The sequence below is a fragment of the Heptranchias perlo genome, chromosome 14 (genome assembly GCF_035084215.1).
Source record: "Heptranchias perlo isolate sHepPer1 chromosome 14, sHepPer1.hap1, whole genome shotgun sequence".
NCBI lineage: Eukaryota > Metazoa > Chordata > Chondrichthyes > Hexanchiformes > Hexanchidae > Heptranchias > Heptranchias perlo.
Genome location: NC_090338.1, coordinates 41,787,329 through 41,814,730, shown reverse-complemented (window position 1 = coordinate 41,814,730; position 27,402 = coordinate 41,787,329). Strand labels below are relative to the sequence as shown.

The 27,402-nt window shown below is 42.0% G+C and overlaps 1 protein-coding gene across 3 annotated transcripts in view; it reads right to left on the bottom strand.

Annotated features, from left to right (window-relative positions):
* Nucleotides 1-27,402, bottom strand: part of LOC137332471 (glutamate receptor ionotropic, delta-2-like) — a 366,170-nt gene that overhangs the window by 312,660 nt on the left and 26,108 nt on the right. The window contains exons 1-2 of one of the 3 annotated variants that reach the window (XM_067996344.1): nucleotides 24,969-25,040; nucleotides 7,713-7,868 (exon numbers count right to left, since the gene is read on the bottom strand). In XM_067996344.1, coding sequence (XP_067852445.1) covers nucleotides 7,713-7,830 — 118 coding nt within the window. In that variant the 5' untranslated portion in view covers nucleotides 7,831-7,868; nucleotides 24,969-25,040. Of the gene's footprint in view, nucleotides 1-7,712; nucleotides 7,869-23,373; nucleotides 23,439-24,968; nucleotides 25,041-27,402 lie in introns of those variants that run through there. The other 2 variants (XM_067996345.1, XM_067996343.1) reach the window with 2 other exon arrangements.

Sequence of the window (27,402 nt, the reverse complement as noted above, 5' to 3'; positions counted from 1 at the left end):
AAGAAGGGTTTAGGGAGGGGATTCAGAGCATAGAATCAAAGCAGCTGAAGGCACAAATCCCAATACTGGTGTGAAGGAAAGGTGGGGGGGGGTGTATGTACATGGGGCCAGACTCATAGGAATGGAGAGTTTGCAGGGGGGGGGGGGGGGGAAGGAGGGTCAGGGGGCAAGAGGAGTCTACGATTGGAGGAGGTGGGGGTAGGCTATGAAGGGACATAATTAAAAAGGTTGAGAATTGTAAATTTGATGCATTGTGGGACTGGGAGCCAATGTGGGCCAGCCAGGATAGGGGTGCTGGGTGGGCAGGACTTGGTGGAGGTAAGATACGGACAGCAGAGTTTTGTATGAGTGAAGTTTGTGGAGGGCAGATCAAGTCTGGAAGTGACAAAGGCATGGATGAGGGTTTCTCTAGCAGATGGGCTGAGATAGGGGTGAAGATGGGTGATGTTATGGAGGTATAAGCAGGCAGTTTTTAAGATGGAGAGCACATAGGGTCGGAAGCTTAACTCAGGGTTGAATAGGACACCAAAGTTGTGAACAATCTGGATCAGCCTATCAAAAACATCAGCAAACACACTAGCTACTGCACAAAAATGGTCTCCAAAAACTCTATATAGCTTTACCGGAAAAAGCTGAAGATCCCTTGCAATAGTGTTAGAAATGGCTGCCTTAGGCCTTGTACCATCTATGGTTGATGGGCTGGAGCAGGAAGTGGTACTAGTCAAGTGGTAACATTGGAAAATGATGTTAGCTTTCTAATTATGTCACTTGAGCCCAGTTTGAATATATTCATGAGGCTCCTGCCTGTTTTAGACTGAAGCTCTGGCTGCCAGGAATGATATCCCCTGGAAATTAGGATAGCTGTAAGTGGGCTTTTATTTTTTGCCAGCTACCTTCCCATTTTGAAATATATAGTTAGTGCATGGTAAACTAAGAAACCAGACAGACAAACTAAACCTTATTTTTTTCAAAATCTGAAACCATTGAAATCTGATGGGCTATAATTTCATCTCCCTGGCATTGCATCACCAAAAATCTCAGACCGTGTAGACTGTGTATAGATGTAGTGCAGTCACCTCAGCCAGAATGGAGGCAGAAAACAGGAGTCAGAAAAAAGCACTCACACTGACTTTGGGACTTTTTTTTGCACTACTGGGAGAGAAAATTGCACCGAGGAGAGACATGATACACGTCTTTAAAATATTGAAAGATATAAATGCAAGAAAGAGCTCAGGAAAAAGGTGCATCCGGTATTAGTGAGATGGTAGCAGAGAGCATACCGGAGAAAAGACAGTACGTTTCTCTACTTCAAAGACAATTATTTACAATAGTAAATAATAGGAGAAATAAAAGGACCTGCTATCACCGATTGCTTCCAACACCAGGATGCATTGCATAGGGTTGTAAAAGCTTCCTGCAAAGATATCCGTCCAATTCAATAAATAGTTTTACCCCCGGAAAGAAAACAAGCTATTTATCTTGAACAACATGCTTCACAACTCTCCTCTCAACTGGATGGTGGATACATTTGCCCCACAGCTGACTGAGCACCCCCAGTCAAAGGGGATGATTGCAGTGGATAAAGTTCAAGAATAGATGCAACCCGCCTTTTGCTATATACCTTGCCAGGTGTATAATTGATCCATAGGGTTAAACTTGTATTAGCAGTCTAGAGAACGTAAAAGGTTGGAGTAGGAAAAATCTTCCTACAGGATAGTTGTTAAGTGTAACAAACTTCCAGAGAAGGTAGTTGATTCAGGGGTCAATTTACATCTTTAAAAAGCTGGATCAATAGTAATAGAACTGTAATTGAGCTGCATAAATGTCAGGCCTATTAGATTAGTTCAAATGCCATTACACGTTTGGATGTGTATAGAGCTCCAAAAGCATCTGTTACATCTTTGCGCCAAAGATTTGTTTTTCCTAAAGTTTGCTAAAAGTTGCTGGACAAACAGACTGTTTGATTAATATGTACAAGGATGAATTTTAATTACCAATATGTGCTATAGTGTTTTCTGTTGATTCTTTTATTTGTATGGTCAGTGGGCTAGCTTGTAAAAAATGGTCTGCATTGTGAATATTTGGTAGGATTGACAGGAGATGTGCCTGGTATTCTATGTGTTCTCCAATAAACAATTTACCCATGTTGGGGTTAAATATGAAACCTGAGCTACAATAATTCAGTACAGAAAAAGACACAGGTTTGAGGCCTGATTACAGAAACTAAATTTATATAATTCACCAGAATAACTGATATTCTGAAAAGTAAATATTATTTTTGAACTGCCAAAATGCTGTTGACATTACAGTGTAAAGATGAAATCAGCTTAAATGTTAATATTGCTGTGAAATTGTGGAGACTTGTGTTTTCTAGTGCTTCATATAGAAAAAAAGTAGAGCATTAAGCAAAATAAATACATTGAGACTGGATTTGTGTGTGGGCTGGCAATGTAGCTTTATTGCTTATGGCCAACAGGCCATCTTAAAGCCCCAGGTAAGTTTTTAAAGTTAAGTGGGCCTAGTTCATAGTAGAGATGTGTTCATAGCATAAAATTGCTCATAATCTGGCACTAAATTGTATTTTCACTTAGAAAGACTGTAGGGATGGTTAGAGCAGTAAGCAGAAATATCTCAATGGCATAGTAAGGGATATTCTTGAGGTTAAAGTGCACTGCTTGAGCAATTTCGGAGAAGCTTAACCCATGCTATATCTGATCAGGAACTGTTCAATAGTGATGAAGAAGCTAGGTGAAAACATTTTTTTTTAAAAAGTGTTCAACTTCCCCATACTGAAAAAATATTCAGAAGCAAAAAAAAAACACAAGGATTGGGTCTTTAATTTTACATTTTTCATAGAAACAAATTGTTTCTATGAAAACATTCTTGACGACTTCTGCCTAGACGAAATAGCTCATTAATTTAAAAATAAAATCTCTCAGTTAGTAAAAGATAAAACAAAAATGTTCAATTGCACAGCTCAAAAAAAAATTCCAAAGTACGGTCTCTCTTATGCATCCTGATGTTGAAGTGCATTGTAATATTAAATCATTTAAAGTAATATTGTGATGTCATTCAGATCCTTTCAGCATTCTTAACTGTTATACTTTTGACTACCCAGAAGGTTAATGTGGAAAAATACATTAAAAAGTCTTTAAGCATGTGCTGCATTTATCTTATTTATACATCTGTATCAAGTTTGTTTACTACTTCTCAAATGTACCTTTTAGTGAGCAGAGCCATTCCAAATCTGTAGATATTTAATGTGGCCTAACTCTAAAATTTGTTGGCAATAATTTTATTTAATCAGCATCAGGGCAGTTAGTGCTAACCACAATTATGGCAATGCCAAATATATCCACACACTTTTTTTAAAAAACATATACCAAAATAAGATTGCCAAAAGCAAAAGCTTCACAAACTGGATCAGGTTTTCCTAATATGAAAGAGACTGACCATCCTTAATTTAAATGGTACAAAGCAATAAAGACATACAAAATACTCAATGAGTAACTAGTTGATACCATTTTAACCTGTAAGTAAATCAGACTGAGCAAATTACAAGTGATGAATACTGAAATGCAATATTATTGGCATATTATTCAGCAATATGGTTGTTGTAAATGTTGGTATCAATTTCTGGTTTATTCAAGGCTTGTTAGATAACCAGTTAAGCAACTGATTTGACCAGGCAGGCTAGATAGTTTGAATAAACTCTTCATATTCCCATTTTGTCACTTTCAGCCAATGTAAAAGTTTAATAATTTCTGGTAGTTTAAACCTAGTTTGTAATTTCACTGATTTGAAAGAAATTTCAGTATAGTAGGAGGCCATTTTGCCCATCTTCTGTGGAGATTGGCAAATAAAACAAGATGGCAACCCAAATAAGTAGGTAAACTTAAAATATTTACATATGCCCAGTATGCTATGAGAATTGTGTATCACCTGAATAACAGCTATTCTGAAAAGTGAAAATTACTTCTGAACTGCCAGAATCCTGCCTTCAGCATTACAGGGTAAAGTCAAAATCTTAATATTGCTGTTAAATTGTGGTGACTTTATAAATATCTTCTAGAGCTTTACATATAAAAACTAGAAGTATTAAGCAAAAATAAATACAATTGTGAAACAGTGCTGAACAATTCATACACCATGAAAAGAAAAACTTGCATTTATATGGTGCCTTTCATGACCTCAGGACTTCCCAAAGTGCTTTACAGCCAGTGAACTACTTTGAAGAGTAGTCACTGTTGTAATGTAGAAACGCAGCAGCCAATTTACACACAGTAAGGTCCTACAAACAGCAATGTGATAATGACCAGACAATCTGTTTTAGCGATGTTGGTTGAGGAATAATTATTGCCCATTACACTGGGGAGAACTCCCCTGCTCTTCTTCGAAATAATGCCATGGGATCTTTTACGTCCACCTGAGGGGGCAGGTTGGGCCCCGGTCTAACATCTGACCCAAAAGATGGCACCTCCGATAGAGCAGCACTCCCAGAGGACTGCACTAAGGTGTCAGCCTAGATTTTGTGCTCAAGTCTCTGGAGTGGGACTTGAACCCACAACCATCTGACTCAGAGGCAAGAGTGCTACCACTGAGTCGCAGCTAACATGATACACAGCTAATCATTGGACTGAAATTTGTGGGCAGGCAATGTAGCTTATTGTTTATGGCAAACAGGTCATCTTAAAGCCTTGGGCAAGTTCATTCTTCAAATATTCATAAGATAGGAAGAGACATTTAACCCATGTCAAAGATAGTAAGTGAGTACCAGAAAATATTCAAGTGCCTCTCCCTACCTGCAAACACTAAACAGACTGACAGGGTGATTTTAACTTTCCCCAATTGGTGGGAAATCAGCAGGGGAGCAATTAAAATGGAAGGCTCCATTCTTGCTGATCTATCATTTTAATGCCACCAGACTCCAGCAGGAGCATCTTTAATAAATGTAAATCGGGGCCCATGATGTACATAGGACCCCAACAGAATTTTAACCTGCTCCTGAGCAAGGGGTCCACCCTAGCTATTTCTCCAGGTGAACCCGCAAAGTAGCCAATGAAAGCCACTAAGGTAAGTTTTTAAAAAAACTTTCCTTAGTGGGGCCCAGAAAAGCTGGAGTACTTCTCTGGGCCCTACAAAAAGTTCAGGCATCTACTGTATCAGCATCCTCCCCGCAACCCCTCCACCCCCCTTCTCAGCCTCAAGACCCTCACAACATCCCCCTCCCGGACTCACTATGCTACCAGCAGCTTTCTCCTGATGTGTCTGGGCTGCCCAATTTTTGTCCTTCCACCAGCCAGCTGCCAATTTCTTGTCAGAAACGGCCAAGCAACTGACCAGCATTATTCAAATGAGGCTCGGTAGTTAAAATCTTCTGGGCTTCCAACTTACAATCCTGCACGGGATTGCTGTCCGCTCCCACCATCTTCCTGCTGGGATTTAAAAATCAGCCTTCCAGAGTCTTTCCGTGACCCGGATCCATCAACTCTTAATGGTGGCTGCAGGTTCTTTCCCCCATTCTGTTTTATTCCTTCGATGCTGTTGGGAGGTGGAATTTAGGCAATTCTTTATTGACGACAGAAAGTTGGATGGCAAGCCTTCACCAGGTTACAGTTATAAGCCTTCTGGTTAATGCTGGTTTTAGTCATTCGCAACATGCTGACAGACCATGTGGTTTGCCAACTCTCAGGTATGAGATGCATGGCCAAGGGCAGAAAATTTGGGGAGAGTGGGGAAGGTGAATGTGTCAAAACCATGTGACATTAAAAGATACGTGACACCTCTATTTGCTGTAATCACATCCAGCTCCAAAAAAAGGGAATTGAGCATAGTGTTAACTACTGAACAATTACCAATTCTATTTTCCTCTGTACATATGATAATTGATTATTGTAGCTGCCATTGGGAAAGTGATTTTATGTGGCATATCCCAAATAAAATATTGCAAAACTGGATGACAAGTTGCTGCTAAGAAGTTTGACTTTTTTTTTCTCCCCCTTCATGAAATTTGGGAATGTAAAGGTTTTGGCTATTATAAAGTTCAGCTGCACAGTTACAACAACCTACATTTATATAGTGCCTGCAACATAGGAAAACAAAGCACCTTAGAAGCATAATTAGAGACAAATTGACACCAAGCCAAAGAAGGAGATATTAGGATGGGTGACTAAAAGCTTGGTTACAGAGGTAGGTTTTAAGAAGGGTCTTAAAAGAGGAGAGAGAGGTGTAGAGGCAGACGGTTTGGAGAGGAATTCCAGTACTGAGGGCCTATACGACAGTCAATGGTGGAACAAAGGAAATCAGGGATGCACACGAGATCAGAGTTGGAAGAATGCAGAGTTCTTGGTGGGTTGTAGAGCTGGAGGATGTTACAGAGATAGGGAGGTGTGAGGCCATGGAGGGGTTTGAACGCGAGGATGAGAATTTTAAAATCAAGGTATTGGTGGACTGAGAGCCAATGTAGGTCAGCAAGCACAAGGAGGATGGGTGAGTGGGACTTGGTGCGGGAAGGATATGGACAGCAGAATTTTGGATCAGTTCAAGTTTATGGAGGTGGAAGATGGGAGGTCAGCCAGGAGAGCATTGGAATAGTCATGTCCGGAGGTAACAAAGGCATGGATGAAGGTTTCAGCAACAGATAAACTGAAGCAAGGGCAGAAACAGGCAATATTACAGAGGTGGAGGTAAGCTGTCTTTGTAATGGAGAGGATATGGGGTCGGAAGCTCCACTGAAGATCAAATAGGATGGTGAGCTTGAAACAATTTTGTTCAACCTGAGACGATGGCCAGGGAATGGAATGGAATCAGTGGCAAGAGAATGGAGTTTGTGACGGGGACCAAAGACAATGGCTTCCACCTTCCCAACGTGAAAATGAAGGAAATTGAGGCACATCAAGGACTGAATGTCAGACAAGAGAGCGGAGGGGTCGAGAGAGGTGGTGGCAAGATAGAGCTGGGCATCGTCAGCGTACTTGTGGAACCTGACCTCATGTCTTCGGATGATGTTGGCGAGGGGCAGCATGCAGATGTGAGATAGGAGGGCTCCAAGGATAGATCCTGAGGGAACCCCAGCGATAATGGTGCGGGGATGGAAGAGAAACCATTGCAGGAGATTCTCTGACTATGACTGGGTAGGTAAGAGTGGAACCAGGCAAGGGCAGTCCCACCCAGGTGGACAATGGAGGAGAGCCATTGAAGAAGGATGGTGTGGTCAACTGTGTCAATGGTTGCAGAGAGGTTGATTGAAGGAAATATGCTGACTACTATTAATAACAGTTACAATGTTTACTTTTCACAACAGTAACAAGTAAGCGAAACAGGAAGCTTATAGCAATAAGAACAGAACTTATATTTAATGACAATCTGGAAGACTAGGCAATTACTTAGAGATTAGTACTAAAGGTTACTCCATTTAGTATACTTTCAAAGCACTATTGATTTCATTTTTTTTTTAAAATGGGAGCTACCACTGAATCACAAAGCTAAAAATTGTAAACAGTTCTGACCCACTATGAAAATGAGTATATAATGCTCTAATGATTTCCAGCTCAAAATTAACCTTTAGCCTTAGAATTGATTTCCATAATCAAAACGAAACCCACAAAATAGGATTTTTAAAAAATATGCATAATAACAAAGATGACAAAAACTGCAATAATCTCCCAAGTAGAAGGTTAATGAGATAAATAGCTAAAAAACTGCTGCCTTACCCTCTTGAACAGCTTGGAATGGATTGTTGGAATCAACAAATCTGACAGAGAATGTTATCTTTTCATTTTGCAATATTTCTTCATTCATGTTCATTTCAGCAACAGCTAATCGAAACATTTTGTCATCCTTTCTGGCAGTCTCCTCAAAAATCGCACCTGGAGGAGGAAAACATTGACAGAAACCAATTTACTTGGGTCTGATTAGGTAATGATCAGCAATCATTTGTACATGGTTTAAACAGCTGAACTTTATATCAGTTCCATGAATTAGAAAGTTAAAAATAAACTGTATTAATAACCTTTAAATATCATGTCTGATTTGCATCGGTACACAATTATAAATTATTTGCATTTAAGTCACATTGACTATGTTCCTGTCTGCATATCACAGTTGCATTAATTAATTCCAAGGAATGGTATCTGAAAAAAGTAGCTGATATTTTTAACAAGGCATTCGATATTAACAATGTACAATCAATACTATCACATGCCTGATTAAGGCAGTACGTCTGAAATGTGCAACGGTTTAAGACTTCCCAATTTTTTTGCACTAGAATTTCCATTTTGTAGTCAACAGGATTTTATTTCTTTCTTTCTCCATTTGTTCTTTCTTTTTCTGTCTGCCTTGGTTACTAGTCCAGAGCAGTTGGAGGCCATCAGTGCCAAATTCATCCAGGCAGGATATTCTAGTCACACTTGGCCAGGGGTGTATCTATTGCCCACCAAAAAAAAGATGTGCACTTTAAATACTTATCATTCCACACCAAATGCAGTTGTACCACTTTCAGACTACATGATTTTTCATGCAAGTCTTTATTTTGCCACTCATTCACAGGTGATCAGGTCAGATCCCCTGCATTAAATGTCACCACACAACCAACAATCTTGTGTGTTACAGCCACGGTCACTCTTCCCAAATGTGCTGTGGACTCTTAAGACCAGTAGCTAGTTGCTTTGTGTCCTGTCTGACTACAACTAATGCATTTAATCTTCCTTGCAGGACACCTTTGATTAGCTAGGTTTACCAACATAGACTACTACCTGATCATTTGGCCCAGTGTGTTGCCCACCTGACTGTTGGCAGGCAACAACCAATCCTTCTTGTCCAATCTGGAACTTGCCCTGTGCTCACAAAACAACATGTCTGCTGTGTCAGATGTTAGCCTTAATAGGCAGATGCCCAAGATAAGCCTGGAGGAGAGTGCAAAGTTGGAGGCGAGCTGGCAAGATCAGGTTGGTGAAGACTGGGTAAGCCTTATCACATGCAGTTTCAGCTTCAAGTGCTTTCTCAAAGTATTGCAATGTCCTTACACTCACCAATTATTTCTTCAAAGGCAAACGTCACGGGTAAATTTTAAACTTTTGTGCGACTGACCAGAAAAGTGAGCCAGCTGTCCACCCACGCTAAGAGACCGGTGCCATTTTGAGGCCTCGGCCGCATTTAAATAGAACTGGTGAGTTGACTGCCCCGAATGGGCATCTCGACGTAGCTTGCTGGACTCAGGCTGGCAGAATATCAGGCACTCTGGAGGCCATCTAGCCAGCAACAAGACAAGTCCTGGGTGGGCGAGGGGAAGAAGTGGGCTGGTGAGCGTGAGCCCCACAAAAATAGCTTACATGTTACCTTTTAGGGGCCTTTTCTGTGGCTCGGCCAGTAAAACTGGTTGGCGCATTCACATCCAGTTAACTCCCAAAATGGCAATTCGACTCCTATATATGTCATAGGACCCTAATTTGCACATTAAAAGGTTCTACCGCCTGAAACAGGCCAGGTTCTTCGGCTGCCCAGCGGTAGGCCCCTTTAAAAATGACAGCAGCTGCAGTGTCACCATTAACAGGGCAGTACTGACTTCATTTAGGATGATCACCTACACAGCTGCTGCTATGTACATTTGTCACACACTGTGAAACACACGAGACACCAGACTTTCAATTATTAATTAAGATTGGTTGGCATGAGATATGTGTCAAATTTGTTTTGATATGGATTACCATTTTTTAGCATTACATTTACCAACACTTGGGCTGTGGCTACATCTTATTTAATATTACCCCATGTATCAAGTTGTGTCCCAGTTTTAATTGTTTAGGTTACAGTGTGGAGCAAATTCAGTAGAGACCGCATTTAGCGAAGAAAAACAAGGGGAATGCCAGAATATCGGATGTCCATTAGAGCACCAAACTGAAAGAAACTGAAGAGAAATTCTACAGAAAGTAGAGGCGTGCAGAAATAATGGGATGAATTTTAACTCCCAGACGGGAAAGTGGCCTAGCGAGTGGCCGTCCCATCAGACAGTGGCAGCGGGAGACCCAGCCGAATTTAATGGCGAGGCCTCATTAAAATGCCACTGGCCGATTTACCGACCAAAGCGACCGGGAAGCAGCAGAAATCCGACGCCTCAGAGGTCACCTGCCAGGCCAAATCTAATTGCAGAAGAGTCCTTGCAGGGGCCGAAGAAGTACTCCTGCTCTCCCAGGCCCTACAGAGGAAAGTTTAAAACTTACTTGGAAAGGCCTCTTCAGCTGGCTGACCAGGTTTCAGCTGCCAGGGCAGCAGCAGATAGTATGCATCTTAGTATGCTGAAGGATAGTGAGGAAGTAGCAAAGGGATTAAACATGATATTTCAAAATTCATTCGAGATAGGAACTGTGCCAAAGGACTGGAGAATGTCAAAATTTACACCTCTGTTCAAAAAGGGAAAGAGTGAGACCTGGCAAATATCTACCAGTAGGTATGTCAGTAGTAGAAAAAGTAAAGACCATGGGCATGAAATTTCAGCTGGGATTGGGGGTAATGTGGCAATTTTGCCATGAGAAGACATCATAGAATTTTGGTGGGGGAGAGGAAAAGAGAGAAGAGAAGGTGAACTGATCAGAGACTGTCAACACGAATGTGTGAAGGAGAGGTCATGTCTGACTAATCAGACATTTTTTTGAGAGAGAATAATAGAAAGTATTGATGGATTGAGTGTAATAAATTGAGTTACAGGGACCTCCAGAAAACATTTGATGAAGTGCCACATAAGATATTGATTGAAAATATTAGGGCCCTTGGCATAAAAGAGAAAGTAGCAGCATGGATAGAGATGGCTGAAAGGCAGACAGCATAATTTAGTAAATGAATATCTCTCAGATTGGCAGGTGGCAGCTAGTAGGGGCCTCCAGAATTCAGTATTAGGGTCAGTTTTGTTCTCGGTAAAATATACACGTATTGGCTGATCCCCAATGGCCTTGCATACATTTGAGTCAGAAGAAATACTAAATTCGGAAGTCTGAAGTGTGAGGGGAAGTAAACAACATTTGCATGCTATAGGAAAGAGTTTTTATTGTTTATATAAATCTTTCATGTCGTTGTTAAGGTGAGTCAAGAGAGTAATTAAATTATAATATTGAAGCTGAACAGGTGAGCCAGCAGGCATCCCTGGAGTGAATTAAATAAATATTGGAGCTAATCAATTAAATAAATAACAAAGGGGACAGGAATTAAATAAATGAAATGGGAGGTCAGGAATTAAACAACAGAAACTAGAGCCATAATTCAATATCAGGGCCAGGAATTGAATAAATTATGAGAGCCACAAGATTAAATCATCATCAGGGTCAGGAATTAAATAAATAATTAGAGGTGGCTAGGCCCATCAGTAAGCAATAAAAGCTGGAGGCAGTCACACTTCCCATTAGTAGCAGAGGTAATGTGTTTATAGGATGTTGGCAATGCCGATATTATCCATCCTTAGTTACCTCAAGGTGGCGGCAATGGGACTTCTTTCTTACTTGCTGCAGTCCTTGTAGTGATGGTGCTCACACAATTAACTAAAAGCCAGCAGCAATAAATAGCGCAGCAATGACCACATTAAATAAAAATCTCACCATCTGGGGTGGAAGAAGGGGGAAAAAAAACTGAAACACAAAATAGTGAGCAGACCCAGATAACTTGCACAACATCATCACCAGCCTCATGTGATGCCACTTATTAGTCAAAGCATAGAAACTGCAGTGCAATACCATGTTGGCATAGGATTATTCTATTTTAAAAATGTTGACATGTTCCTATGGTTTTGCCTCTCATTCCCTTCCCCCCCTCAAATATAAATGTTGGCATATAAAATTGATAGAAAATCATGACAACAGGCAGCATGGTTTATGGCCAGTAAGGGCATGCTACATGCAAGACTTAATATACAGATATGGATTATGACAAGCTGAGACAGTCCCAGGATCCAGTGGTCAATTCGACACACAGACTAAAGCTTAAAACAAGTGAGGTTTATTCACCCAGGGCAACTGTGTCTTTAAGAGCAGCAACGAACAAAACGGTAACAAGGATTACTTTCCAGTATACACCTTCTCATTCTCAGCTCCTTCCTCTCCAAACTCAATTATTTCCCTGCCTCTTCTCTTTACAGGCTTTGAGTCGTTCCCGATTAAAGGCAATTAAAGTCAACGATTTCTTAAAGCTATACTGCCTTGCCTTGGTCATTCTTATATTTTATACACTAGAATCATAGAAGTTACAACATGGAAACAGGCCCTTCGGCCCAACATGTCCATGTCGCCCAGTTTATACCACTAAGCTAGTCCCAATTGCCTGCACTTGGCCCATATCCCTCGATACTCATCTTACCCATGTAACTGTCCAAATGCTTTTTAAAAGACAAAATTGTACCCGCCTCTACTACTGCCTCTGGCAGCTCGTTCCAGACACTCACCACCCTTTGAGTGAAAAAATTGCCCCTCTGGATCCTTTTGTATCTCTCCCCTCTCACCTTAAATCTGTGCCCCCTCGTTATAGACTCCCCGACCTTTGGGAAAAGATTTTGACTATCGACCTTATCTATGCCCCTCATTATTTTATAGACTTCTATAAGATCACCCCTTAACCTCCTACTCTCCAGGGAATAAAGTCCCAGTCTGTCTAACCTCTCCCTGTAAGTCAAACCATCAAGTCCCGGTAGCATCCTAGTAAATCTTTTCTGCACTCTTTCTAGTTTAATAATATCCTTTCTATAATAGGGTGACCAGAACTGTACACAGTACTCCAAGTGTGGCCTCACCAATGCCCTGTACAACTTCAACAAGACATCCCAACTCCTGCATTCAATGTTCTGACCAATGAAACCAAGCATGCTGAATGCCTTCTTCACCACCCTATCCACCTGTGACTCCACTTTCAAGGAGCTATGAATCTGTACTCCTAGATCTCTTTGTTCTATAACTCTCCCCAACGCCCTACCATTAACGGAGTAGGTCCTGGCCCGATTCGATCTACCAAAATGCATCACCTCACATTTATCTAAATTAAACTCCATCTGCCATTCATCGGCCCACTGGCCCAATTTATCAAGATCCCGTTGCAATCCTAGATAACCTTCTTCACTGTCCACAATGCCACCAATCTTGGTGTCATCTGCAAACTTACTAACCATGCCTCCTAAATTCTCATCCAAATCATTAATATAAATAACAAATAACAGCGGACCCAGCACCGATCCCTGAGGCACACCGCTGGACACAGGCATCCAGTTTGAAAAACAACCCTCGACAACCACCCTCTGTCTTCTGTCGTCAAGCCAATTTTGTATCCAATTGGCTACCTCACCTTGGATCCCATGAGATTTAACCTTATGTAACAACCTACCATGCGGTACCTTGTCAAATGCTTTGCTGAAGTCCATGTAGACCACGTCTACTGCACAGCCCTCATCTATCTTCTTGGTTACCCCTTCAAAAAACTCAATCAAATTCGTGAGACATGATTTTCCTCTCACAAAACCATGCTGACTGTTCCTAATTAGTCCCTGCCTCTCCAAATGCCTGTAGATTCTGTCCCTCAGAATACCCTCTAACAACTTACCCACTACAGATGTCAGGCTCACTGGTCTGTAGTTCCCAGGCTTTTCCCTGCCGCCCTTCTTAAACAAAGGCACAACATTTGCTACCCTCCAATCTTCAGGCACCTCACCTGTAGCGGTGGATGATTCAAATATCTCTGCTAGGGGACCCGCAATTTCCTCCCTAACCTCCCATAACGTCCTGGGATACATTTCATCAGGTCCCGGAGATTTATCTACCTTGATGCGCGTTAAGACTTCCAGCACCTCCCTCTCTGTAATATGTACACTCCTCAAGACATCACTATTTATTTCCCCAAGTTCCCTAACATCCATGCCTTTCTCAACCGTAAATACCGATGTGAAATATTCATTCAGGATCTCACCCATCTCTTGTGGTTCCGCACATAGATGACCTTGTTGATCCTTAAGAGGCCCTACTCTCTCCCTAGTTACCCTTTTGCCCTTTATGTATTTGTAGAAGCTCTTTGGATTCACCTTTGCCTGATCTGCCAAAGCAATCTCATATCCCCTTTTTGCCCTCCTGATTTCTCTCTTAACTCTACTCCGGCAATCTCTATACTCTTCAAGGGATCCACTTGATCCCAGCTGCCTATGCATGTCATATGCCTCCTTCTTATTTTTGACTAGTGCCTCAATCTCCCGAGTCATCCAAGGTTCCCTACTTCTACCAGCCTTGCCCTTCACTTTATAAGGAATGTGCTTACCCTGAACCCTGGTTAACACACTTTTGAAAGCCTCCCACTTACCAGACGTCCCTTTGCCTGCCAACAGACTCTCCCAATCAACTTCTGAAAGTTCCTGTCTAATACCATCAAAATTGGCCTTTCCCCAATTTAGAATTTTAACTTTTGGGCCAGGCCTATCATTCTCCATAGCTATCTTAAAACTAATGGAATTATGATCACTGGTCCCAAAGTGATCCCTCACTAACACTTCTGTCACCTGCCCTTCCTTATTTCCCAAGAGGAGGTCAAGTTTTGCCCCCTCTCTAGTCGGGCCATCCACATACTGAATGAGAAATTCCTCCTGAATACACTCAACAAATTTCTCTCCATCCAAGCCCCTAATGCTATGGCTGTCCCAGTCAATGTTGGGAAAGTTAAAGTCCCCTACTATTACCACCCTATTTTTCTTGCAGCTGTCTGTAATCTCCTTACATATTTGCTCCTCAATTTCCCGTTGACTATTTGGGGGTCTGTAGTACAATCCTATCAAAGTGATCTCTCCCTTCTTATTTTTCAGTTCTACCCATATGGACTCAGTGGGCGAACCCTCGGATATATCCCCTCTCACTACTGCCATGATGTTCTCCCTAATCAAGAACGCAACTCCCCCTCCCCCTCCTCTCTTACCTCCTGCTCTATCTTTCCTATAGCATCTGTACCCTGGAACATTGAGCTGCCAGTCCTGCCCCTCCCTTAGCCATGTTTCAGTACTTAAAGCTGTAACCCTATCGTGGATACAGATCTCAAAAGCCTAAGGCTCACATATTGTCCCTCTCTCACTCTGTTAGATATCCCTCCCCACCAAAGAGCCAGGGACTTGAGTGATTTCTGTTGTAAGGCATGACATTCAAGAGAGGGCATTCGTATTCCCATGTACCGTCCCGGCTCTATGCTCAACTGTAAAGGCATATGGTTGGAGGGACAAATGCCAACATGTACCCAGGCATTCTTTTCCTTATTCGCCCACATCCACTTAAGGGGGGCATGATCCGTTACCAGCTGGAAGGTTCTCCATAATAAATAGTATTTTAGCGTCTCCAGCGCACATTTGATCGCTAAATACTCCTTCTCGACTATAACATATTTGCGATCTCGAAGTAGCAACTTTCTTCTCAGGTACATTATGGGATGCTCAGCCCCTTCGATAAGCTGGGATAGTGCTGCCCCTAATCCAACGTATCCATCTGGAGGATGAACTCCTGGGAGAAATCTGGAACGATCAGAGCACAAGGCATCCCAGAGGTCCCCAAATATTTCCCTTCCAGGGGTCCATCGGACAATATTCGACTCCTGGGATTTGATTAGATCTGTCAAAAGGGCCACCCTGGTGGTGAAGTCTGGTATAAATAGTCAATAATATCCGACAAGGCCCAGAAAAGTTTTTGTCATGGATTTGGGTCATTTCCTAATAGCTTCTATTTTGTCAAGTTGGGGCTTAACTAGTCCGCCCCCCAACTACATACCCCAAATAATGCGCCTCTGACAAACCCAAATGGGATTTCCCTGGGTTGACTATCAAGCCTGCCTTTAAGCTATCCAGCACCGCTTCTATTTTTTTTTGATGGGACCCCCAAGCAGCATATTGAGCATAAGGCCTCAAAATCCGATCCATTAGCCGCTGAAAAGCGGCAGGAGCCCCCTGCAGCCCAAATGGCATCACTCGGTACCTCCAGGTGTTACAAAGGCCATTTTTCCTTTGGCAGAATCTGTTAACGGTACCTGCCAATACCCTTTCGTAAGATCCGGAGTGGACAAGAAATTGGCATTTTGCAGATATTCAATTAGCTCATCCTTCCTAGGCATGGGGTCAGCATTAAACTTAGATGCCTCGTTTAATTTTCTAAAATTATTACAAAATCTCCATGACCCACTGGGTTTTGGTACCATAACTATAGGGGTTGACCATTCATTGAGATTCCATTACCCCTAGCTCTAGCTTTGTCCTGACCTCTTGGGAGACATCCTGCCTCTTCGCCTTGGGGATCCAGTACGGTTTCACCCAGCCCATTATCCCCAGAGGCATTACGATATCACCTCTCGACCCGGGAGGTTAAAAAAAAATCTATTTCTTTTGGCTAATTTTGTTCGTTTTAGTCGCTGCTGTGCCGTTCGTTTCAGCCAAGCGGACTTCCCCGGTTTCTCAGGTCTTAGTTGCCAAAAGAGGCCCCAGCTCGGACATAAGGGTCTCCTGATCTCGCCGTGGTTTTAGCAGATTAATATGATATATCTGCCTCTTTCGTCTTTTGCCAGGCTGACTAACTTAGAACGTAAGAAATAGGAGCAGGAGTAGGCCATACGGCCCCTCGCTCCTGCTCCGTCATTTGATGAGATCATGGCTGATCTTCTACCTCAACTCCGCTTTCCCACCCTATCCCTCGATTCCCTTAGTGTCCAAAAATCTATCGTTCTCAGTCTTGAATATACTCAATGATTGAGCATCCACAGCACTCTGGGGTAGAGAATTCCAAAGATTCACAACTCTGAATGAAGAACTTTTTCCTCATCTCAGTCCTAAATGGCCGATCCCTTATCTTGAGCCTATGACCATTAATTGTATCCATGTGATTTATATCAGTTTTTAAAAATTCATTCATGGGATGTGGGCATTGCTGGCAACGCTAGCATTTATTGCCCATCCCTAATTGCCCTTGAGGTGGTGTTAATTTTATTCAGGTGGTGTGTGTCAATTGGTACAGAGATCTTATCTAGGGTGTGGTGTGGATGTAATGTGGAGCTCTGTGAATAAAGGCTTGGAAGCAACTGAAGTCTAGGTTCTGGTATTCTATCCTTCACCACCTGGCTATCCAATTTGTAACAATGACCCCTAGTTCTAGACTCTCCAGCCAGGGGAAACAGCCTCTCAGCATCTACCCTGTCAGGCCCTCTTAGAATCTTATGTTTCAATGAGATCACCTCTAATTCTTCTAAATTCCAGAGAATATAGGCTCATTCTACTCAATCTCTCCTCATAGGACAACCCTCTCATCCCAGGAATCAATCTAGTGAACATTTATTGCACCCCCTCGAAGGCAAGTATATCCTTCCTTAGGTAAGGAGACCAAAATTGTACACAGTAGTCCAGGTGTGGTCTCACCAGAGCCCTGGATAATTGCAGCAAGACCTCCTTACTCTTATACTCCAAACCACTTGCAGTAAAGGCTAACATACCATTTGCCTTCCTAATTGCTTGCTGTACCTGCATGTTAACTTTGTGATTCGTGTACAAGGACACCCAAATCCCTCTGAATACCAACATTTCTTAGTCTTTCACCTTTTAAAAAAATATTCTGCCTACCAAAGTGGATAATTTCACATTTCACTGCCTGAAAGGATGGTGGAAGCAGATTAAATAGTAATTTTCAAAAGGAAATTGGATGAGTACTTGAAAGGAAAATATTTACAGGGCCTTGGGGAAAGAGCAGGGGAATGGGACTAATTGGATAGCCCTTTCAAAGAGCCAGCACAGGCACGATGACAAAAAAGAAAAAAAAAAGCACAGGCATGATGGGCCAAATGGCCTCCTCCTATATTTTACCTACTATAATACCATGACTATACCCCACCTACCACCTTCTCGCCCACTCACTTAACCTGTCTATATCCCTTTGCAGACTCTTTGCATCCTCCTCACAGTTTACTTTCTCACCTCGCTTTGTATTGTCAACAAATTTGAATACATTACACTCTTAAGCCAGTATAACTCAACATCACCCCAGGCAATTCGATCAATCAAACTTTGTCATTTACAGGCCATACTTGTTCCACAATTGTGTACGGGCCCTGCCATTGAGCCATTTGTTTGCTCCCAGGCATGGGAACAAGCAGCAAAACTTGGTCACCCTGATGGAAACGCCTCACCCTGGCCTGCTCCGTGTAGTAGACCCATTTTTTTTCTTTGGCCTTTTCCAGGTGTTCCCTTACTATAGGAGTGACTGTCTCCACCCTCTCCCTCATTTTCATGAGCCCACCACATTCCGCAGAGGGCTAGTCTGTTCTTCCTGTTCCTCTTTAATAATATCTAGAAGGCCACAGGGTTGTCTCCCATCGAGAAGCTCGAAAGGTGAAAACCCAGTGGAGGCCTGAGGAACGTCTCAAATTGCAAACATTACATACGGTAACAAGGCATTCCAGTTCTCGCCATCCCAGTCTACTACTTTCTTTTGCATACTTTTCAAAGTTTTATTGAAACGCTCTACCAACCCATCAGTCTGTGGATGATATACCGAGGTTAGTAGAGCCTTAATCTTTAACACACACATATCTCCCATTAGTTTGGATAGAAACAGAATCCCCCGATCTGTCAGAATCTCCTTTGGAAATCCTACCCTAGAAAATACCCTTACAAATTCATTGGCAATGTTTTTTGTTGCTACATTCTGTAAGTGAATAGCCTCTGGATACCTGGTTGCATAATCAACTATTACTAGAATATACTGGTACCCCATGGAGGACCTTTCCAAAGGCCCCAGAGCAATTCTTTCGAAGGGTATATCAATTATGGGTAGGAGGACCAACAGAGCTCGGGACAAGGTTTAGGTGCTGCCAATTGACATTCTGGACAGGAATTACAATACAATAGTACTTCTTTTATAAATCCATGGCCAAAAAAAAATCGTAAGATTTTCTCCTGGGTTTTTTCTACCCAGAGATGTCCGCCCAACAAGTGTTCATGGGCCAGATTTAATACTAGCCGTCGAAAGGGTTTTGGAATGAATAGCTGTTTTATCTTTAGCCCATGCTCACTAGTCACTCTATACAACAAATCATTCTCAATTATACACTAAGACCCAGCCCTTATTTTTCTACCAGGTGTCCATTAACCGATATCACTTTGGCTTTCTTGTTCTGAAAAGCCAGGCCATTAGCCTGTTCCTGTTTGAAATCTATTATTTTCATGGCAAACTCCTCTAGGGAGTCTACCCGTCTCCCTTGGAACCTGACAGAGGTGCTCTACTGGTGGAAGGGGTCATGAATTGATGATCTACTAAAATAGTAGGGACCTGTCTCTCTAGCTCCTTGAGCTTTATTCCACCTCCACTCCTTTCGATTTTTTTCTCTTCCCAATCCCCTGAAATAAGTCGGGGTCCTCAAAAGGGAAAATTTTGAGCGAACCCCTCATTCGTGTCAGTGTCCGACATGAGTCAATTCTGGGCCTCATTTTTAACGAGGGCTTCAAATGCCAAAAGATTTCTTCCCAGGATTACTGGGTGAGGGACGCCCAGAACTACCCTGCGGTAATCGCCTGACTTTTCCCATCATACGATAGAACCATAGGAATAGGATAACACCACACATCCCCATGCACACACCATACCCCTGTTTTGGACCCATGAAGTAACTGGGTGGGTCGGAACAGATTGGCAGCTACCAAGGTCACGGTGCTACCGGAATCAATCAGCACAATGACCTCTTTACCATTTAACTTTTATGGGCTTTAAAAACAAATGGGTGGTGACTACATGGCTCACGTTTTGCATTAGGCCAATCAAATAATCCTCCCCAGAGGCTAGGTTCTGGTTTCCCAGATTATAGTCCATATGTTAGGACATCGTCTTGCAATATCCCCTAACCTATCACAATGATAACACCTTACCAGCTTATTGCATTTAACATTATTTTCTTTGTTATCAAAGATGATAAATTGTCCCTTCTCAGCTTCTTGTTGCACTTTAGCACCCCCCTTCCTCCATACAGTTTTACCTGGATCTCTGCGTTTCTTCAGGCTAAGAGGGCACCATAGGGTTCTGGAGGAGATGTCGCCTCGGTCGCAAGCCAGTTCCTCCGCTGCCACATCACTCTACCATGGCCACCAACTCCTGGGCGTCCACCAGCTCTCCTTGCCCGATCCATCTCCTGATGAACTGGGGTAGAGCTTGGACGAACTGGTCCATGACAACCAACACCACAAACTTCGCCAGGTTAGTTGTCTCAGGCCAGGTGTATCAGGTCGTACAGCTGTGATCTTTGAGGTTTCCCCACCTCATAGGCCCAGATTTGAAACAGTCGGGATCTCACCATGGGGTTACTCCAGTACAGGATTTCCTCCTTCGGCATCTGGTAATCAGCTGCATCCATCAATTCCAAGTCAAAGTATGCCTTTTGGGCATCTCCTACCTAAAAAGGAGCCACAATCCCTGCCCACTTCTCTCACTCTGCACATCAATCAAAGGCCAGAAGATACACCTCCATCTCATCATCCAGTCATCTTTTGTAATACCAAGCTAAGCCGGATAGACTGTGGGTCCATCACCTTGGATCCTCCCAACATCAGTCCCTGTATCAAATGCTGGCTCTCAGCCTCAGTTCTTTCCACTTTCATCATCATGATCCAATTCATTTCTTGTTGGAGTTCCAGAATATTATTAGTCTGCTTCTGTTCTGCAAATGTGGCCTGCATGAATGCTCTCAGCATTTCCTCCATGTGGATAGGTCTTGGCCTTTCTCAGAATGGCAAAATCCCACTCCTGACACCACATGTAACAAGCTTAGGCAGTCCCAGGACCCAGTGGCCAATTCAACACACAGACTAGAGCTTAAAACAAGTGTGTCTTTAAGTGCAGCAATGAACAAAACAGTAACAGGGATTACTTTCTGGCATACACCTTCTCACTCTCAGCTCCTTCCTCTACAACCCATCTCTCCAAACTGAACTATTTCCTTGCTTTTATCCTTAATGACTGGGCGTAGTTCCTGATTAAAAGCAATTAAAATCAATGATTTCTTAAAGCTATACCACCTTGCCTTGGTCATTCTGACATTTTATACACTTCTTAAAGCTGTATTCCTATCGTGGATACAGAGCTCGCAAAAGCCGAAGACTCACATATCCTCCCTCTCTCATTCTGTTACAGCATAAATAATTTAGATTTAGACATAATTAGAGCAAAATATCAAAGTTTGCTCATGATGCCAAACTGGGGATGAGCAGCAAACTGCCAGGAAGAATGCAAGAAATTACAGGTGGACAAACAATGTAGGACAGATGTTCCCAAACTGAATTAAATGAAGGATTGAACAGACGTGACTTCAGGTTAAAAAATGGTTTCCATACAATGACCCAAAGCAGGAGGATCACAGAATTAATGCAAGACATTTATTTGTCTTTCAAAAGTCGTATTACTGAAATGATAAGACTTCAGTAATCGTTACTCGAGTTTAATTATATGAAACTGACAAGTACTGCAAAGAAAGGGACAGTGGTTTTAAGTATTTTTTTGAATCTGTTATTTATAACGTCAAGCTCAAAGTTGCTGTAACATCAGATCTGTAGTCTAACAAAGTACAGAGTAGATGGCAGTTTGTATTTCATCGTAATCCCATTAGCAATATGGCAATTAAGAGTAACATCCTTATATGTATTATTCAGGGAATCGTCCATATTGCCCGAAATTATTATATTGTACACTTGCATAAAGAGAGAGACTGGTCTTTCATTCTATTTTGATTTATGTTGCGATCAACTGGCATGTTGTCAGAAGATGAAGCAGAGATCAGATTACACTGTAAGACACCCGTTATCTCTATTTCCCATTGTTTGATTGTTAACCACAATTATGTGAATTAAAACAAAGAACCATAAACTGCAAAAGATGTTTGTAATTTTTAAACTGTGCTTTTGTTTATTTTTATTTGAAGAAAGCGATAATTTTTTAAAAAATTATTGAGGCGACTTACCTTTTTCTCCCTATTACCTTAGCTGTGTTCTACGTGCCACCTGCATCCTTAAAAAAGGACGCAGTTGTATACATTTTAGAAAATTTACATTTATGAAAGGGTTTCTTACACTGTGAAACCACTTCCTTTCATGATGACCTTACATTGCGATCTGTGGTCACAGTGTGGATTTTCATTGATCATTTCAGAAAGTAATTAACAACTCCTTTGGATACATTTTGTTTGCATACTTTCATAACATGTTGTTAATCCCAGATTATTACATTTGTGATCTTTAAATGTGAGATGTTTTCACGTTTTATTGATTTGGAAACAAACTTCATCTTCCAAACAATTTGGAAAAGTAGAGACAACAAGAAAACCTAGTACTTCTTGAATGCTTTAAATGGGCATAGCAGTAAGGGGGATCATTTGGAATTTGAATCGTGTTATACTCACCTACATTATTACTTGGCATTACCCTGTCATAAACACTGACAAGGTACCAACCAAGTACCTTTTAGTAGTACAGTAGTGGTACTGTGCTATTTATGTTGCTTCCTGTCTTAAGCAATATGTTGTGTTAGCTGAGAAAATAAAAATATCTTGTTCTATGCAAATAAATTTTCACTTTCACCGCCGGGCGGTAAACTTTCAGGAGCAGATCGGCTGCCTGCTTTAAACCCCGCTCAAGATTTGTTTCCAAGGTAAAATATATATCCACTTCCCTTTAAAAGCTATAATGGATTGGGTTACCACCTCTGTTCCTGGTAGGGCATAACACGTCCTAACAATCCTTTGCTTAAAAACAAAATCCTTCTAACCGCTCCTTTAATTCTTTTGTTCATTATTTAAATTTATACCCCCTAGTTGCTAACTCACTGACGAGTGGGAATACTTTTTCCTGACTTTCCTCATCAAAAACCTTCAAAATTTTGAACAGCTCTATCAGATCTCCTCTTAAATCTCCTCATTCTAATGAATGAGTCCCAGTTCTCTTTTCTCTTCCCATAGCTAGTCTCTCATCCCTGGTATCATAGTGAATCTCTTCTGTATCCTCTCCAATGGCCTTGCAATCATTCCTAAAGTAAGGTTCCTAAGGGAATTTGGTTCAATTATGTTTTGTGTCCTGCTGTCTCCTATAATAGTTCTCCCAAATGCACCTGGTGCCTTGATCAGACTAGCATGCTGAAACAAGTTTATCTCTGCTTATAACTCCAAGATAACTACGAGAGCTGTTAAATGCAACCTACTACCTCAGAATTTAAGTTGCATCAGACATTAAGGTTTTATGGTTATGCCCCCTTGTTCTGTACTCTGCTACCAGAGGAAATAGTTTCTCTCCATTCAATCCTTTAATCATTTTAAACACTTCAATATTCAAGTTAATACAAGCCTATTCTATGCAACTTGTCATAATAATTTTACCCTTTTAGCCCCGATATCATTCTGGTGAATCTGCGCTGCACCTCCTCCAAGGCCAATATATCCTTCCTGAGGTGCGGTGCCCAGAAGCGAATGCAGTACTCCAGATGGAGTCTAACCAGAGCTCTGTACAGCTGTAACATAACTCCTACCCCTTTATATTCTAGCCCTCTTGAGATAAAGGCCAACATTCCATTAGCCTTTTTAATTATTTTTTGTACTTGTCCACTAGATTTTGGTGATTTCTGTACTTGGACCCCTAAATCTCTCTGCTCATCCAGCCACAGTTCCTAGCTTTTAGATTCTATGCGGTCATTCATTCCAATGCAGAGCTGAGTAAGCAGGTATAAAAACCCATCTGAACAGAACTTTTGGCCTATGCTGAAATACTTAATTTACATACACAAATCATTTGATGTATATATATATATATATATATATATATTTTGTCACAAAAAAACCAGCATGAGAGGCCCTTCCAACAATGCCGTGCAACTTGAACAGACACACATTATGATGTAATTTATCACATGAATACAAAGTTCCAGGATAGTACAAAGGTGGAAATACCTGGAATCCTTTCAGTGATGACATGGAAAAAAGAGAAAAAGATAACTGGTTTCAACAATCAGTTGAGGAAATTGTGCACAGAGGAATAGATCTGGTTAATAATTGCCATAACTGTTTTTGGAGGTTGCGTAATTTGGAAGGGAATAACATCATGTTTGGACAGACGTTTGGGCCAGAACTCAGCTATTTGAGTGACTTACCAGCAGAATCCCTTTAATAAAAAAAAATGTTTTTTATACTTCTGCTAAAATAGATAAAATCAGACTTTTGCATACAGAACAGTAACGGTGGCAACTCTAAACTACAGAACATTTTCAATCATAGAAAGGAACATAAGATAGTTAGGATCAGAAAAGTTTGTTTGGCCTATCCAGGTTATTTTTGCAGTTAGGATATCTCTTATCAATCCTCCATCTGGCCACTTATACTCTGCCTTTGACAACTATTGTTACCACTTCACCAACCACAGGAAACAGTATCATTATTTAGCACATCATAACCTTTCATAATCTCAAAGCCATTTATCAGATCACCCTTTGCCAAGTCCCTCTGAATGCCTTTTAACCAATCACTGGTCCCCAATACAATTTTATCTCACATAATTTTATATCAACCACATTTTTAAAGCAATACAGTCATTTATCTTCCCTCCTCACTTCCTCTGCAAGTATCTTAGGGTTATTAATAATTAATACACAAACAAAAAAATTCTAACTTTATTTTTAAACACTATGCTGTGTCTTTATTTTCTCAGATACAGCAGTGCTAGTCCGCCCTGTAACCAGTCTAAGTGTCCGATGTTTAGGAGTATGCCCATACTATCCAACATCTAACGACAATAGTATAATCTAGGAACAAACAATAGTATTCCCTTCTAATCTGTACTGGATATTTGTATGCTCATGTGTGCCTCTTCAATCCCTTTGAAGGCGGACCAAGCAAGCACAGTGTAATAAGGACAGATAAGAATTGTTAAACTGGAGAAACGGTTATGATCAGATTCACTTAGTTCGATGAGTACTACTTACCTTTGCATAATAATAAACATTCTGCACTTCTTATCAGTGGATTGAATTTCTTCACATAAACAAAATAACTACTCGCCTGCATTCTAATGCAGCCTTGCAGTTTTGTTTCAGAAAAACGGGCTGACCTTACAACGTTTGCTGGACCTGACTGCGTGTCTCGTGTTTTTTAATCAATGTCTGTTCATAGTCAAAATGGATCAGGGGCTTTGTAACACAATGGATATGGAATGTTTAATGATTGCTGGAAATTGCCTACTATTTACAGTCTATGGGGAAGCAACATCAAAGCTTAACTCACTAGCAGCTTTACCACCCATGCATTTTAAAAAAAAACTCATGAATACACCATGCTGCACAATACAGTATTTAAAAACAACTCTTTTTCCCGAAAACCTTTTGTAGAAAAATGGTCAAAAAATCTGACATATGTAAATGAATCTGTTATAAGCCTCTTTATGTGGGGTGCCAGAAGTTCCACTGAGTGGAGCTGAAAATCTCAATTTGTATGATTCATAGAGGAGATTTTGATTAGCTTCCACAACTCATAAAAATACAAGGAGGAGAGATGTATATATAATTGTTTATAGAGGAACATGTAAGCATTTAGATTCACCCCTTCTGCTATTCTCCCTTTTAAGGAGATTGATAAAATTTCTACTCATTACAAACATATCTGCTTGTTCATTTTTTATTTAGTAAATTAAAATGGAATGTGGTCTGATGTGATCTTCATAATTTATTTAAGACTGGAGACAGATCATCTGGAGGCATATAAACAATTCCAGTAACTTAAAATAATTGACAGAACATTGTTCTGAGTGCATCACCAAACATTTTGGGGCCGATTTTCAGATGGCCGAGCGGGTGCATTGAGGGCGGGGGGGCTCCTAAAATGGTGGAATCCCAGAGCGGGTTCGGAGCCCGGCTCCAACCCGCTGACTTCCGGGTTCCCCAATGACACGTTCGGGTGCACGCGCAACTCCCGCATGCGGGACTCCCACCGCCAATTAAAGCCGGCGGGATGCTGCTTTACATAGTTATTTAGATAGTTGAGGTACTTGACAGACCTCATTGAGTGGAGATTTTGGCAGGGGTGCAATTTTGAAGGATCCTCAGCGTGTTTCCCATGCTGTGGGAAACACTCCCTGTTGGAGCAGACGTATTTCAGCCAGCAGCCAGTGGGAGATGCAAAGGATTATTTGACAGGTGGGGGGGGAAAAAATCTCATTTATTGCAGCAGGGCACTCTGTCACTTCAGACAAAATTTTGGCTGCAACAGCTTTGTCTTCCCACTCAAAATTCTTAATTTATACCCTAAACTCTGCTGTGCAAACACATTTACCTACTTTGTGGACCCCATCAAACTCACACTGTCAGGATGGGGGGCGCCATAGCTGCATTCATCACTTCATCCGAGGACGATCAACATCACCAGCCTCGCCAGGCATGCCGTCCACCTCTGCCACGTGGAGCTCCACAACACAGTGCTGCGCCACAGGCACCTGCACAACAGCAGGGAGGGCAACAACAGAGAAAGTGGTGTCACAGGAGGCACTACCCTCGCCACAGGGTCTACAGACCAGAGTTCCTGGACCTCTCTGAGGAGCAGTGCACACGGAGGCTCAGAGTCAGTTGCCAGGTAATTGCGGACATCTGCAGCCTCCTTCATGCCAAGTTGCTCCCGGCTGGCTCGAGCAGCATCTTCTTTCCTGTCACTGTTAAAGTCACCACTGCCCTCAACTTCTTCGCCTCCAGATCATTTCAGGGTGCCACTGGGGACATCGCCGGGGTCTCTCAGTCGTCTGCACACAAGTGCATAAGGCAGGTCACTGATGGCTTGTTTCGCAGGGCCATGCGCTGTATCAACTTCTCAATGGATGACCTCAGCCAGACAGAAAGGGCAGTGGGATTCCACGCTGTGGCTGGCTTCCCACAGGTGCAGGGTGTAATAAATTGCACCCATATAGCGATACAAGCCAGAACTGTTCATCAACAGGAAGGGCTATCACCCCATCAACCCTCAGCTCATCTGTGACCACTGCAAGAGATTCCTTCACGTGTGCACAAGATACCATGGCAGCTGCCACGATTCCTTCATTCTCCAGGAGTTCAACATCCCGCCCCTCTTCCACGCACCCAACACCCGCAGGGGTTGGCTCTTCGGGGACAAGGGATACCCCCTGCACACGTGGCTCATGACACCTCTGAGGAACCCCACCACCGAGCAACAACGTCAATATAACGACAGCCACATCGCTACCAGGTCTACAATTGAGCATGCTATGGGGCAGCTCAAGATGCGCTTCAGGTGCCTTGATCGTTCTGGGGGAGCACTTCAATACGCACCAGACAGATTTGAATGCATTATAGTCATCTGTTTTGCCCTGCACAACATGGCACAACAGAGAGGGGTGCCGCTGGAGGAGGCCCCATC